This window comes from Macaca nemestrina, chromosome 4 (assembly GCF_043159975.1).
Source record: "Macaca nemestrina isolate mMacNem1 chromosome 4, mMacNem.hap1, whole genome shotgun sequence".
In the NCBI taxonomy this organism is placed as follows: Eukaryota; Metazoa; Chordata; class Mammalia; order Primates; family Cercopithecidae; genus Macaca; species Macaca nemestrina.
The window spans coordinates 53,719,726-53,733,796 of record NC_092128.1 but is presented as its reverse complement, the minus strand read 5'-3'; the positions used below and the strand labels follow the sequence as shown (position 1 = coordinate 53,733,796).

At 41.2% G+C, this 14,071-nt stretch overlaps 1 protein-coding gene across 1 annotated transcript in view; it reads left to right on the top strand.

Moving 5' to 3' along the window:
- LOC105475889 (RAD50 interactor 1) overlaps positions 1–14,071 on the top strand; it is a 37,704-nt gene that overhangs the window by 22,534 nt on the left and 1,099 nt on the right. The window contains 4 exon segments of the mRNA XM_071094710.1: positions 1,912–2,111; positions 10,868–11,082; positions 12,434–12,614; positions 12,687–12,805. Of these exon segments, the coding sequence (XP_070950811.1) occupies positions 1,912–2,111; positions 10,868–11,082; positions 12,434–12,614; positions 12,687–12,805 (715 nt within the window).

Genomic DNA, 14,071 nt, shown 5'->3' with positions numbered 1-14,071 from the left:
AATGGTGATTGGCCTGTATTTTTAATATTTTCTTGATCTTGATTTATCAAAGATTGCAGAAGAGAGTAAAATAATGAAGTAATTTTAAGGATTGGAGTAGTAATAGGAACTTTTGTTATAGTGCAGGAATTCTCTGGCTGGAGGGTAGCCTAGCATCCTCTGGCCCTCACTGGTCTTTAGCCAATCATGCTGCCCCCTTGTGGGCCTGCTTGTTGTCCAGGTGCCACTGGACCCTCATTGCCACCATCCTTGGCCCTCTTCACCTTCATAGACCACCAGCCTGTCCATTTCTTAGGCTTGTCTGATAACCTGAAGAAGTATCATTCCAGCCCAGTCAGTAATTAGTTTTGTTTTTTTTTTTTTGAAACGGAGTCTCACTCTGTCACCAGGCTGGAGTGCAGTGGTGTGATCTCGGCTCACTGCAACCTCTGCTGCCTGGATTCAATCAATTCTCCTGTCTCTGCCTCCCGAGTAGCTGGGATTATAGGCGCCTGCAGCCACGCCCAACTAATTTTCGTATTTTTAGTAGAGACAGGGTTTCACCATCTTAGCCAGGCTGGTCTTGAACTCCTGACCTTGTGATCCACCTGCCTTGGCCTCCCAAAGTGCTGGGATTACAGGCATGAGCCACCGTGCCCAGCCATAATTCTGTATTTTTAACTATAAGAAAAATATGAAAAACACTAAGACAAAAAAATTAAGGAAAATTCATGTGTCTCTTAAAAACTTTTTATTCAGAAAATTTTCAAACTTACCCAAAAGTAGGATAATATGATGAACTCTCAGGTACCCATTACCAAAGTTTAAAGCAATTATCACTTTTCTGTTATATTTTACTCCTCAATTTTTTTTTTTTCTGGAGTATTTTAAAGAAAATTTCAGACCTCTCATGTCAATTGTAAATTTATTTTATTATTTTTTTAAGACGGAATTTCACTCTTGTCACCCAGGCTGGAGTGCAGTGGCGCGATCCCAGCTCACTGCAATCTCTGCCTCCCAGATTCACACCATTCTCCTGCCTCAGCCTCCTGAGTAGCTGGTACTACAGGCACCCACCACCACGCCCGGTTAATTTTTTTGTATTTTTGGTAGAGATGGGGTTTCACCGTGTTAGCCAAGATGGTCGCAAGCCAAGATGGTCTTGATCTCCTGACCTCGTGATCCGCCCACCTCGGCCTCCCAAAGTGCTGGGATTATAGGTGTGAGCCACTGCGCCTGGCCAACTGCCTGTAAATTCTTAAATGTGTATCTTTTAATTTATCCAAGTTCTTTCTTTTTTTTTTTTTTTTTAAAAAAGCTGTTTATTTGTTGAACAAACTGTCTTTTTTTTTTTTTTTTTCCTGAGACAGAGTCTCGCTCTGTTTCCCAGGCTGGAATGCAGTAGTGCCATCTTGGCTCACTGCAACCTCCACCTCCCAAGTTCAAGCAATTCTCCTGCCTCAGAGTCTGAGTAGCTGGGATTACAAGCACATGCCACTACCGCCCGGCTAATTTTTTTAGTTTTAGTAGAGATGGAGTTTCGCCATGTTGGCCAGGCTAGTCTTGAACTCCTGACCTCAGGTGATCCACCTGCCTTGGCCTCCCAAAGTGCTGGGATTACAGGTGTGAGCCACCGCACCTGGCCAAAACTGTCATTTTTATATATAATTTTCTCATTTGCCTTTTAAAAAAACTTGAGGCGTACTTTACATACAGATCTATAATATGCAGATCTTATGTGTACTGTTGAATGAGTTTTGGCAAACATATACTTTTGAAACTCATATCCTTAAGAGAGCTCAGAAGTAAATCCGCACTTGACTGGTTAATTGATTTTTGACAAAAGCACTGAAGCAGGACAGTAGGGAAAACTTGTAAGTATATCATAGATGGTACCAAAACCTTCATATGTCTTAATAACTTTTTCCACAGACAGGTATAAAAATCTTCCCACAGCTTCCCGAAAGCTACAGTTCCTGGAGTTACAGAAGGACTTAGTAGATGATTTTAGGATACGATTAACACAGGTGATGAAAGAAGAGACTAGAGCTTCCCTTGGCTTTCGATACTGTGCAATTCTTAATGCTGTGAACTACATCTCAACAGTACTAGCAGATTGGGCTGACAATGTTGTGAGTTAATATGCTTTTATATTAAGTAATATATTACTAGCTCAAACTATTTTATTAATACTTTTCGAAATGTTGAATCTATTGCAAGCAAAATAAACATGCTAGACAGAACCATAGTGCCATAATTAGAAGGTACAATTAAAATACACATTTTTCTCAATCAAATCTCAAGTACTGAAATAATCCTGATATTTTAATGTTTTTAATCATTGGATAAGCAAGCCTTTCATGAAATAATTGTTTATAGAGTGAACCATACTTGGAAATATTCATGTGTGGTAATTGCAGTCACAGGAAAAGCTAAGATTAAATAATGATGTCAAAAGCAATCCAGGACTTTAAGGAAAATAAAAGAATAACGTTTAGTACCTCTTGAATGTCTTGAAAACATGACAAATTATAAAGAGTCATGAAAATAGGAAGAAACATTTAAAGTTTTAATTGTTTCATACATTAAAAATCTATTTGGCTGGGTGCAGTGGCTCAAGCTCTTAATCCCAGCACTTTAGGAGGGTGAGATGGGAGAATACTTGACTCCAGAAGTTGGAGACCAACCTGGGCAACATAGGGAGACCTCATTTCTCCAAAAAATAAAAAATAATTTAAAATTAGCCAGGTATGGTGACGTATACCTGTAGTCCAAGCTACTTGGGACTGAGGTGGGACGATCACTTGAACCCAGGAATTCTTGACCAGCCTGCGCAACATAGTGAGACACTATCTCTAGAAAACATGAAAATATAAAAATAAGAAACTAACATTTTGTGTATCATATTTTCAAATATATGCATGAGTAAATAGAACAGGAAAATGAACTTCAGTGTGGCGACCACTCAGCTTCTTTTTTTTTGAGACAGAGTTTTGCTCTTGTTGCCCAGGCTGGAGTGCAGTGGTGCAATCTCAGCTCACTGCAACCTCTGTCTCCTGGGTTCAAGGGATTAACTTGCCTCAGCCTCCTGAGTAGCTGGGATAACAAGTGCTCGCCACCACGCCGGGCTAATTTTTTTTTTTTTAGTAGAGACGAGGTTTCACCATGTTGGCCAGGCTGGTCTTGAACTCCTGACCTCAGGTGATCCACCCGCCTCGGCCTCCCAAAGTGTTGGGATTACAGGCATGAGCCACCATGTCCGGCTCACTCAACTTCTTACACCAATTTTGTTTTATTTAAACCTCTCTTCTGCCACCCCATACCTAATTATTTTGAAGCAGATCTCAGATATCATATTTCATGGTAATATTTTTATATAGAGATATATATTAGTATGTATCTCTAAAAGGTAAGAACTCTTTAAAAAAAAACACTATGATTGTATCTGAAAAAATCAACTGATTTATTGGAGGGTATATTTTAAATAAATCCATAAATAAAAACCTTGGGTCCAGTTAACAAATACCATAAGACCTTTCCTTCCAGATTCTACCAACCCTTCCCTTCTCCATGCAGATTCTGACATGATTTGGTCTGCCTAATTATTATTAAGCAAACCTACTGACACATTTGATCTGCCTTACTATAATTATTAAGTAGTAATTTATTTTTACTCTTTTTATTAATTCAAGGAATATCCTGGCTGTCAGGACTTTTGGTAACCAGATTTTCCAATAGATGCTTCCAAACAAAAGTCTAATTAGCCTTTATAACCTCGCCACAGACAGATGAATTCTTTTAGATGTTTTAGATATTAACATCATCTCAGAGGACCTTCAGAACTCCCTTCTTGAACAGGGTACCCTTAGGTTAAGAATCATTGTTCGGCTGGGCGCGGTGGCTCAAGCCTGTAATCCCAGCACTTTGGGAGGCCGAGACGGGCGGATCACTAGGTCAGGAGATCGAGACCATCCTGGCTAACATGGCGAAACCCCGTCTCTACTAAAAATACAAAAAAAAAAAAACTAGCTGGGCGAGGTGGCGGGCACCTGTAGTTCCAGCTGCTCGGGAGGCTGAGGCAGGAGAATGGCGTGAACCCGGGAGGCGGAGCTTCCAGTGAGCTGAGATGTGGCCACCGCACTCCAGCCTGGGCGGCAGAGCGAGACTCCGTCTCAAAAAAAAAAAAAAAGGATCGTTGTTCAAAATCAACTTAGGTTTATACCAATTTAGGTGTCCCATAAAGTAAATTTCGTGACAGAACGCATAAACAGAGAACTAGGATGACCATGAAACGTTAAAGTAGAATAGACATTAAATACTAAAGAAACTAACTGTACTGAATAAATCTGATGACTATGAAAATTTTAATATGAAATATTAAAAATGTAAAAAATTGTGTCATAAAATGAAAACAGGAAGGTAAACAAGACAACTGCAATTTTCACTAAAGACAAAAATATACTATTAGAATGTGATAGGTAAAGTGAGAATTAAAAAATTGTAAAGTTAAATAATTAGATTGATTAACTGAAGGTTGGTGATAAATTCCACAGTATAATAGGGAAAAACGGCCGGGCGCGGTGGCTCAAGCCTGTAATCCCAGCACTTTGGGAGGCCGAGACGGGTGGATCACAAGGTCAGGAGATCGAGACCATCCTGGCTAATCCGGTGAAACCCCGTCTCTACTAAAAAATACAAAAAACTAGCCAGGTGAGGTGGCGGGCGCCTGTAGTCCCAGCTACTCAGGAGGCTGAGGCAGGAGAATGGCGTAAACCCGGGAGGCGGAGCTTGCAGTGAGCTGAGATCCGGCCACTGCACTCCAGCCTGGGCGACAGAGCGAGACTCCGTCTCAAAAAAAAAAAAAAAAAAAAGGGAAAAACACAATTTTCAAGTGTGTCCAGATGAGTCACAAAGATGGACAAGGTAAATTAATTTAAAATTTCTGTACGTTATCAAATCTTAATGCAATAAAACAAGAAATAAAAGCAGAAATGAAATATATTCAAACATGGACATGTGAAAACATTAAATGCCTGGATTAGGAAGGAAGTCTTGAAAACATGACATTTTAAATTATGAATTTGGGAAAAAAAATTGTAGTATGCCAATTAACGCACTATATAGTACATTTTGTTATATGTAGAACAAAAATGTATGGTTACTTCTAAAGCATTGTATAGAAGAAATGTATTCCTCATAATACCTATTTTAATGTGAAAGAAAAAGCCAAACAAAACCGTTTTTGTTTTAAATCCAGGGTAATAAGCCAAATAAATAGGGGGCAAAAATAAATACAATAAATATACTAATCATAGATATAAACAAGATAAAAACCTGATAAATACAATCATAGTTTATGCTTATCTGTACTCTCTCTGGGACTTAGTAATTAGTTAAAGCTTTTTTCCTATAAAGATGTTAACTGAAATCCATGTGCATAATATTCTGCTGAGCAAGGAAAATAAAACAATTATTTCATAGTATGATTATAAGATAGAGGGTAATGATCAATTTGTTTATAAAGTCAGCTAATCAGGCTGGGAGTGGTGGCTCACGCCTGTAATCCCAGCCCTTTGGGAGGCCAAGCGTGTGGATCACCTGAGGTCAGGAGTTCGAGACCAGCCTGGCCAACATAGTGAAACCCTGTCTCTACTAAAAATACAAAAATTAGCCGGGCGTGGTGGCACATGCCTGTAGCCCCAGCTACTCAGAAGGCTGAGGCAGGAGAACCACTTGAACCCGTGAGGCAGAGGTTGCAGTGAGCTGAGAATACGCCATTGCACTCCAGCCTAGGCAACAAGAGCGAAACTCCATCTCAAAAAAAAAATAAAGTCAGCTAATCAGCATACATGCATTCATTTTGTATTTTTATGTGTTGTGTTTCTAATTTAAGTAAGTATTCTCTCAGCACCCCCACAGCTCCATTTTCTGCTAAGCATTTTTAGTAATATGAAACAAATTGTTATTCTTGACTCTTGTGCCAGAATTTTTTCTTCAATGAAATCATTTGTAGAACATCATCAGCTGCTTTACTTGGTGCTATAGTCTGTTAAGAAAGATGACTGGGCACGATGTCTCACACCTGTAAGCCCAACACTGTGAGCCAAGGTGGGCTGATCGCTTAAGCCCAGGAGTTTGAGACCAGCCTGGGCATTATGGTGGGACCTCATCTCTACAAAAAATACAAAAAATTAGCCAAGCATGGTGGTGTACCCCTGCAGTCCTAGCTGCTTGGGAGGCTAAGGTGGGAGGATCACTTGAACCCAGGAGTTGGAGACCAGCCTGGGCAGCATAGGGAGACCCTGTCTCTACATAAAATAAAAAAAAAAAAAAATTAACTGGGCATGGCAGGCATGCCCTGTGGTCCCAGCTACTTGGGAGGCTGGGGTGGGAAGGTTGCTTGAGCCCAGGAGGTTGAGACTACAGTGAGCCTTCATCACACCACTGTACTCCAGCCTGGGCAACAGACGGAGACCCTGTCTCCTCCCACAAAAAAAAGATGAATTAGCCATCATCCCTACCCTTAGAAAACGTATAATCTCCTGCTGAATTAACTAGGTCCTCTGTCAGCAGAGAAATAATCAAATTTCAGAGTTGATTGTTCAAATTGTGAATGAATTGTGTACTAGCATGGTTATTATGGTACAAATCTGACCAAGTGCGGTGGCTCATGCCTGTAATCCCAGCACTTTGGGAGGCCCAGGCGGGTGGATCACCTGAGGTCAGGAGTTCGAGGCCAGCCTGGCCAAGATGGTGAAACCCCATCTGTACTAAAAATACAAAAATTAGCTAGGCATGCTGGTGGGCGCCTGTAGTCTCAGCTACTTGGGAGGCTGAGACAGGAGAATTGCGTGAACTTGGGAGATGGAGGTTGCTGTGAGTCGAGATTGTGCCACTGCACTCCAGCCTGGGTGACAGAGCAAGACTCTGTCTCAAAAAAAAAAAAAAAAAATAGGCGTGGTGGCGGGCGCCTGTAATCCCAGCTACTACTCAGGAGGCTGAGGCAGGAGAATTGCTTGAACCGGGAGGTTGCAGTAAGCCAAGATTGCGCCATTGCACTCCAGCCTGGGCGACAAGAGCAAAACTCCGTCTCAAAAAAAAAAAAAACTATATGGTGCAAATTCTGTCTTAACCTCAAAATTCTTTAATCATATTCACAGTCCTTCAGCCAGTGAATACTGTATAAGTAAAAATTATTAAAACTTTGTATTGCGTAATTAGAAAAAGGAAAAAGAATGAACAGGATTCACTTTCCATTTGTTTCAGGTTCTCTACCGATAACTGTCTGCTGGTTACCAGATTGTGCCAAGCCTGAAATAAGCAGCCATGCAGAATTAGGAATTTTTCCGTTGTAGATGACAGATACCAGATTCAAACTGGCCTAAGTTGGGGTGTGGGGTGAGATATGGGAGGTGAGGAATTTAACTTTCTGAAAGGATTAGGCGTGGCTGTTCTAAAGTTGTCCATTTCTGGTTTTGCTCTGAGGCAGGCTGTGGACATGTGGCCACAGGTGGTTCCAGGCTCATGTGGTCCTTCTGCAATCTCAAAAGAAGAGTGCTGCTTCTCTGATAGTTTCAGCAGAAATACCAAGATGCCTCTCATATGTCCATCTCTGAACAATCACTAGTGCAGGCAGGGCATGGTATTACCAAGTTAAGTGTGCATCCCTGGCACCAAAGGATAGGGCTGACACCACCTAAATTGTCTCAGATTGGGGAAGAAGTGGTTCCCCAAAGGAAAATTGGGGTACTGTTAAAAGAAGGGGAAAAATTGCTGGCCATGTAAAAGTAGTTGATGCCCATGACACATTGCCATGCAAAAAGATAGGGGGCGGAAGGAGAGAGGGAGATGGGGGGAGACAAAGATAGAGATGATCTAAGTTCATGTTGGGTAGTCTGAATTTTAATAGTAAATGTATAAAAAAAAATTAACCACAAGATTTTATGGTTTGTTCGTTATCCATGAAATCTTTGGGAGAGTTCTAAATGGCTTTTGGTTTTTAAAATTTTGTGTAGTTTTATTTCAAGAACTTTAAAAGAAAAGCAACTGAAAATTCTTAAGAAAACATTTCAAGGGTAGCCAAATGTGTTTTGTTTTTGTTGTTTTTTTTGAGAAAGGGTCTCACTTTGTCACCCAGGCTGGATTGCAGTGGTGTGATCTTGGCTCACTCCAACTTCTGCCTCCCAGGTTCAAGTGATTCTCCTGCCTCAGCCTCCCGAGTAGCTGGGATTACAGGTGTGCGCCACCATGCCCAACTAATTTTTGTATTTTTAGTAGAGATGGGGTTTCACCATGTTGGTCAGGCTGATCTCAAACCTCAGACCTCAAGTGATCTGCCTCCCCGGCCTCCCAAAGTGTTGGGTTTACAGGCGTGAGCCACCGTGCCTGGCCATCAAGGCTAGCCAAATGTTTGATGACCTTAATATGGCTTATTATGCTGTGTTCATGGCCTAATGCTATTCAGAGTTTAAAAAAAAATAACCTTGGCAAGGTGATTTATTTAGTCCTCTGTTAATTGTATTTTGGAAAAATAAAATTTCAGACCTTTATAGTTAATTTTATGCTTAAATGCTTAATGATAGTGTCATTTAAAAATTATTTTTAATTTTATTTAAAACAAGGCCAGGCACAGTGGCTCACACCTGTAATTTCAGCACTTTGGGAAGCCAAAGCGAGCGGATCACCTGAGGTCAGGAGTTCGAGATCAGCGTGGCCTACATGGTGAATCCCCATCTCTACTAAAAATACAAAAATTAGCCAGGTGTGGTGGCACTCGCCTATAGTCCCAGCTACTCGGGAGACTAACGCAGGAGAATCACTTGAACCAGGGAGGTGGAGGTTGCAGTGAGCCGAGATCGCGCCATTGCACTCCAGCCTGAGGGACAGAGCGAGACTCCATCTCAAAAAATAAAAAAACAAGTAGATAGTTTCATTTTTTTTTGTTTTTTGAGACAGGGTTTTGCTCTTGTTGCCCAGGCTAGAGTACAGTGGCACGATGTTGGCTCACTGCAACCTCTGCCTCCTAGGTTCAAGCAATTCTCCTGTCTCAGCCTCCTGAGTAGCTGGGATTATAGGCGCCCGCCACCATGCCCAGGTAATTTTTGTATTTTTAGTAGAGATGGGGTTTCACTATGTTGGCCAGACTGGTCTCGAACTCCTGACCTCAGGTGATCCACCTGTCCGGCCTCCCAGAGTGCTGAGATTACAGGCATGAGCCACCACGCCCGGCTGATAGTGTCATTTTTTTTTGTTAAGTTCGTGATTACCATACACAGAAGTTGAAAGAGAAAAATATTTTTCACTATATGTAATCCATGTGATACGAAATTCAAAAGCCACAAAACTGTATATATTGAAACTATATATAGTGAAAATAAGTCTTAATTCTAATCTTCCCTAAAGCCAATCACTTTGATCAATTTCTTATACGTATTACTAAAGCTGTTTATATAAATACTGGTGTGTGTATGTCAACATGTGGTAACATACTATGCAGACTCTTCTGCTTTTTCTGGTTAATATGTCTTGAGATTGTTCCATTTCAAAACAGTTTAACATTGACTAGTGGGAATGTAACAGTACAGTTGCTGTGGAAAACAGTATGACAGTTCCTCAAACTGTCTTTTTTTTTTTTTTTTTTTTTTGAGACGGAGTCTCGCTCTGTCGCCCAGGCTGGAGTGCACTGGCCAGATCTCAGCTCACTGCAAGCTCCGCCTCCCGGGTTTACGCCATTCTCCTGCCTCAGCCTCCCGAGTAGCTGGGACTACAGGCGCCCGCCACCTCGCCCGGCTAAGTTTTTGTATTTTTTTTTAGTAGAGACGGGGTTTCACCGTGTCAGCCAGGATGGTCTCGATCTCCTGACCTCGTGATCCGCCCGTCTCGGCCTCCCAAAGTGCTGGGATTACAGGCTTGAGCCACCGCGCCCAGCCCAAACTGTCTTTTTGTTTTCTGAGATGAGATCTTGTTCTTTCGCCCAGGCTACAGTGCAGTGGCCCAATCTCGGCTCACTGCAAGCTCTGCCTCCTGGACTCCAGCAATCTTCCCATCTCAGCCTCTTGAGTAGCGGGGACTACAGGTCTGTGGCTACCACACTCAGCTAATATTTTTTTTCTAGAGATAAGGTCTCACTATAAAATGATTCTCTGGCCTTAGCCTCGTCAAGTGCTGGCACTACAGGCATGAGGTACCATGCGCAGCCTTTCAGACTGTTAACACATAGACTTACCATAAGATCCAGCAATTCCACTCTTCAGTACATACCAAGAGAAATGAAACATATGTCCACATAAAAACTTGTACTGCCGGGCGTGGTGGCTTATGCCTGTAATCCCAGCACTTTGGGAGGCTGAGGTGGGCAGATCATGAGGTCAGGAGTTTGAGACCAGTCTGACCAATATGGTGAAACACCATCTCTACGAAAACTACAAAAAAAAAAAAATTAGCCGGGCGTCATGGTACACACCTGTAATCCCAGGTACTCAGGAGGCTGAGGCAGGAGAATTGCTTGAACCCAGGAGGTAGAGGTGGAGGTTGCAGTTAGCCGAGGCATGATCTCAGCTCACTGCAACCTCTGCCCTCCATGTTCACGCAATTCAGCCTCCTGAGTAGCTAGGATTACAGGCACATGCCACTATGCCCAGCTAATTTTTGTATTTTTAGTAGAGATGGGGTGTCACAATGTTGGAATGTTGGCCAGGCTGGTTTCGAACTCCTGACCTCAGGTGATCCACCCACCTCGGCCTCCCAAAGTACTGGGATTACAGGCGTGAGCCACCGTGCCCAGCTGAATTATACACTTTAAATGGGTGAATTGTATGATATATGAATTCTCTTTCAAGCTGTTTAAAAAAAAAAGTATGTTAATGTGTTAACATGTTTTTGCTTTCAGTTCTTTCTACAACTTCAACAGGCTGCACTGGAGGTGTTTGCAGAGAATAATACTCTGAGTAAACTGCAGCTGGGACAGCTAGCCTCTATGGAGAGCTCCGTCTTTGATGACATGATTAACCTCTTAGAGCGTTTAAAGCATGATATGTTGACCCGTCAAGTAGACCATGTTTTTAGAGAAGTTAAAGATGCTGCAAAATTGTATAAAAAAGAAAGGTATGTCCTCTATGTAAGTCAGCTCTTAATACCAGTTTGGTAAAAGTTGAAGATGGTATATGTGGTCAGATTTCCAAGGTATCTAGATAGAACCTGGTTTGGCCTTATGTACTTTAAACTTCATTGTTGGAAATCTTTCTAAAATATGTTCTTGGACATTTTTTTTTTTTCAAGACAGTCCTACTCTGTCACCCAGGCTGGAGTGCAGTTGCATGATCTCGGCTCATTGCAGCCTCCACCTTAGAGGTCAAGTGATCTTCCCACCTCAGCCTCCCAAGTAGCTGGGACTACAGGCATGCACCACCACACCCGGCTAATTTTTGTAGTTTTAGTGGAGACCTGGTTTCACATTTTGGCAGGCTGATCTCCAACTCCTGACCTCAGGCAATCCACTGCCTCGGCCTCCCAATGTGCTAGGATTACAGGTGTGAGCCATCACACCTGGCTCGCTGACATTCTTAATCAGAATAAACTGGTTATAATTTAGCTGTTTGTAAATATATTAATAGGATAGTGTGTGATACGGGGTTGAATAGCCTAACCTGTCTCCCATTTTGCAAAGTAAAGTCACCTGTGGTACTCTGCATACTTTTGTTGTGGTTTATCCCACTACCATTCACTGTGAACACCTGTGTTACTTTCATCCTTGATAGCAAGCAGTATCTTTTTGTCCTAGTGTAGTCCCTGCCACACAGAGTGCCAAAAATTTGTGTTATTCGTCCTGATTTTACTAAAAATCAGAGCATAATATTAGCTGATGTCTTAATTAAAATGCTAAAATCAGGTTGGGTGCAGTGGCTCACACCTGTAATCCCAGCACTTTGGGACGCCAAGGCAGGCAGATCACTTGAGAGCAGGAATTCGAAACTAGCCTGGCCAACGTGGTGAAACTCTGTCTCTACTAAAAATACAAAGATTAGCTGGGCGTGGTGCTGGGCACCTGTAATCCCAGCTACTTGGGAGGCTGAGACACGAGAATTGCTTGAACCCTCTGGCTCTAGCCTGGCCAACAGAGTGAGACTCTGTCTCAAAAAAAAAAAAAACCAAAAACCAAAACAAAACAAAAACTACATAAAATGCAAAAATTAAGTGACATTTAAATTGTAATTGCTTTGTATTGGTAATCCCCATATTAAAATTTGGGGATATTTCCAAAATATCCCCATATTAAAGAGTATTTGAGAGTGAAAATATAAAATACAGGTACATTTATTTTCTGATAGAGCTTTTAATGTTGGACTGTGTATTTTTTCTTATCCAAAATGCCCTAGAACCTCCAATTTAAAATGATTTAAAAACTTTAAAAATACAAACCAATGAAAATTTTTTGGTAAAAATGTGTTTTTTCCAGATGGTTGTCCTTGCCATCTCAGTCAGAGCAGGCAGTGATGTCCCTGTCCAGTTCGGCTTGCCCCTTACTGCTGACTTTACGAGACCATTTACTTCAGTTGGAGCAGCAGCTTTGTTTCTCCTTATTTAAAATTTTCTGGCAAATGCTTGTAGAGAAGCTGGATGTATACATCTACCAAGAAGTAAGTAAGAATAGACTGTCTTTGGGCTGTGATAATAAAGACAAGCATTAAATGAATTATTCTTTGTTTCAGATAATTCTTGCTAATCACTTCAATGAAGGAGGAGCAGCCCAGCTGCAGTTTGATATGACTCGGAATCTTTTCCCTTTGTTTTCTCACTATTGCAAGAGACCAGAAAATTATTTTAAACAGTAAGCTCAACATTTAACAATTAATATTAATGTATCAAATTGTTACAGGAGGCTAACTCCTTTTAACTTTAGGGTTCTGGAGATGTTTGGGTGGGATAAGATCAGTTGAAGTTTTAAAACATTGTCTACTGTATGTTTACAGCACAATGGGGAAACCAAAATGATAGATGTGACCCGTGACCTCAAAAGGTTTCAGAACTAGATATAAATTATATACTGGGTTTTGTTTTCTAGTATTTGGTTTAATGCTTCTAGTTGCTTGGTTACTGGAGGAATAAATCGAAAATGAAAAAAAGTTGTGCCCTATTCACTAAATATAAGAAATTACAGGGCCGGGTGCAGTGGCTCACGCCTGTAATCACAACACTTTGGGAGGCCGAGACGGGCGGATCACGAGGTCAGGAGATCGAGACCATCCTGGCTAACATGATGATACCCCATCTCTACTAAAAATACAAAAAAAAAAAAAAAATTAGCCAGGCATGGTAGCGGGTGCCTGTAGTTCCAGCTACTCGGGAGGCTGAGGCAGGATAATGGCGTGAACCTGGGAGGCGGAGCTTGCAGTGAGCTGAGATTGCACCACTGCACTCCAGCCTGGGCAACAGAGCAAGACTGTGTCTCAAAACAACAACAACAAAAAAAATTACAAATATGTTTAATACTTAATAGGCCAGGCCTGAAAGAAATTTGTTTCCTTAAACATTTGACATTAATTTTGGTTCTAACTGTAATTATAGTTTGAGAATTTGTTGATATAAAATTTAAATTATAGACCAGGCATAGTAGCCCACACCTATAATCCCAGTACTTTGGGAGGCAGAGGTGGGAGAATTGCTTGAGGCCAGGTGTTTGAGACCAGCCTGGGCAACATAGCAAGACTCCATCTCTACAAAAAGTATTAAAATGAACAAACAAAAAGCCAGATGTGGTGGTATGGACCTGTAGTCCTAGCTACTTGGGAGACTGAGGCTGTAGTGAGCTATGATCATGCAATGGCACTCCAGCCTAGGTGACAGAGCAAGATGATGTCTCAAAAAAAAAAAAGTAAAATTTAAACTGTTTGGGTTTTGTGAGGTTATAAAGCATTCCTTTTAAACTTGTAAAATGAAAGCTTATGTTTACATGTTTCATATGACAGCTTTTAAAATTTAATGTTCTTTCTGCTGCCTTCATTTTATCCCTTATTTTTGTCTTTTCCCATATTCTAATCTACCTAAAGTTATAGCCATATTTAATATAGTATTAAGTATTGTATTTAGGGAAATA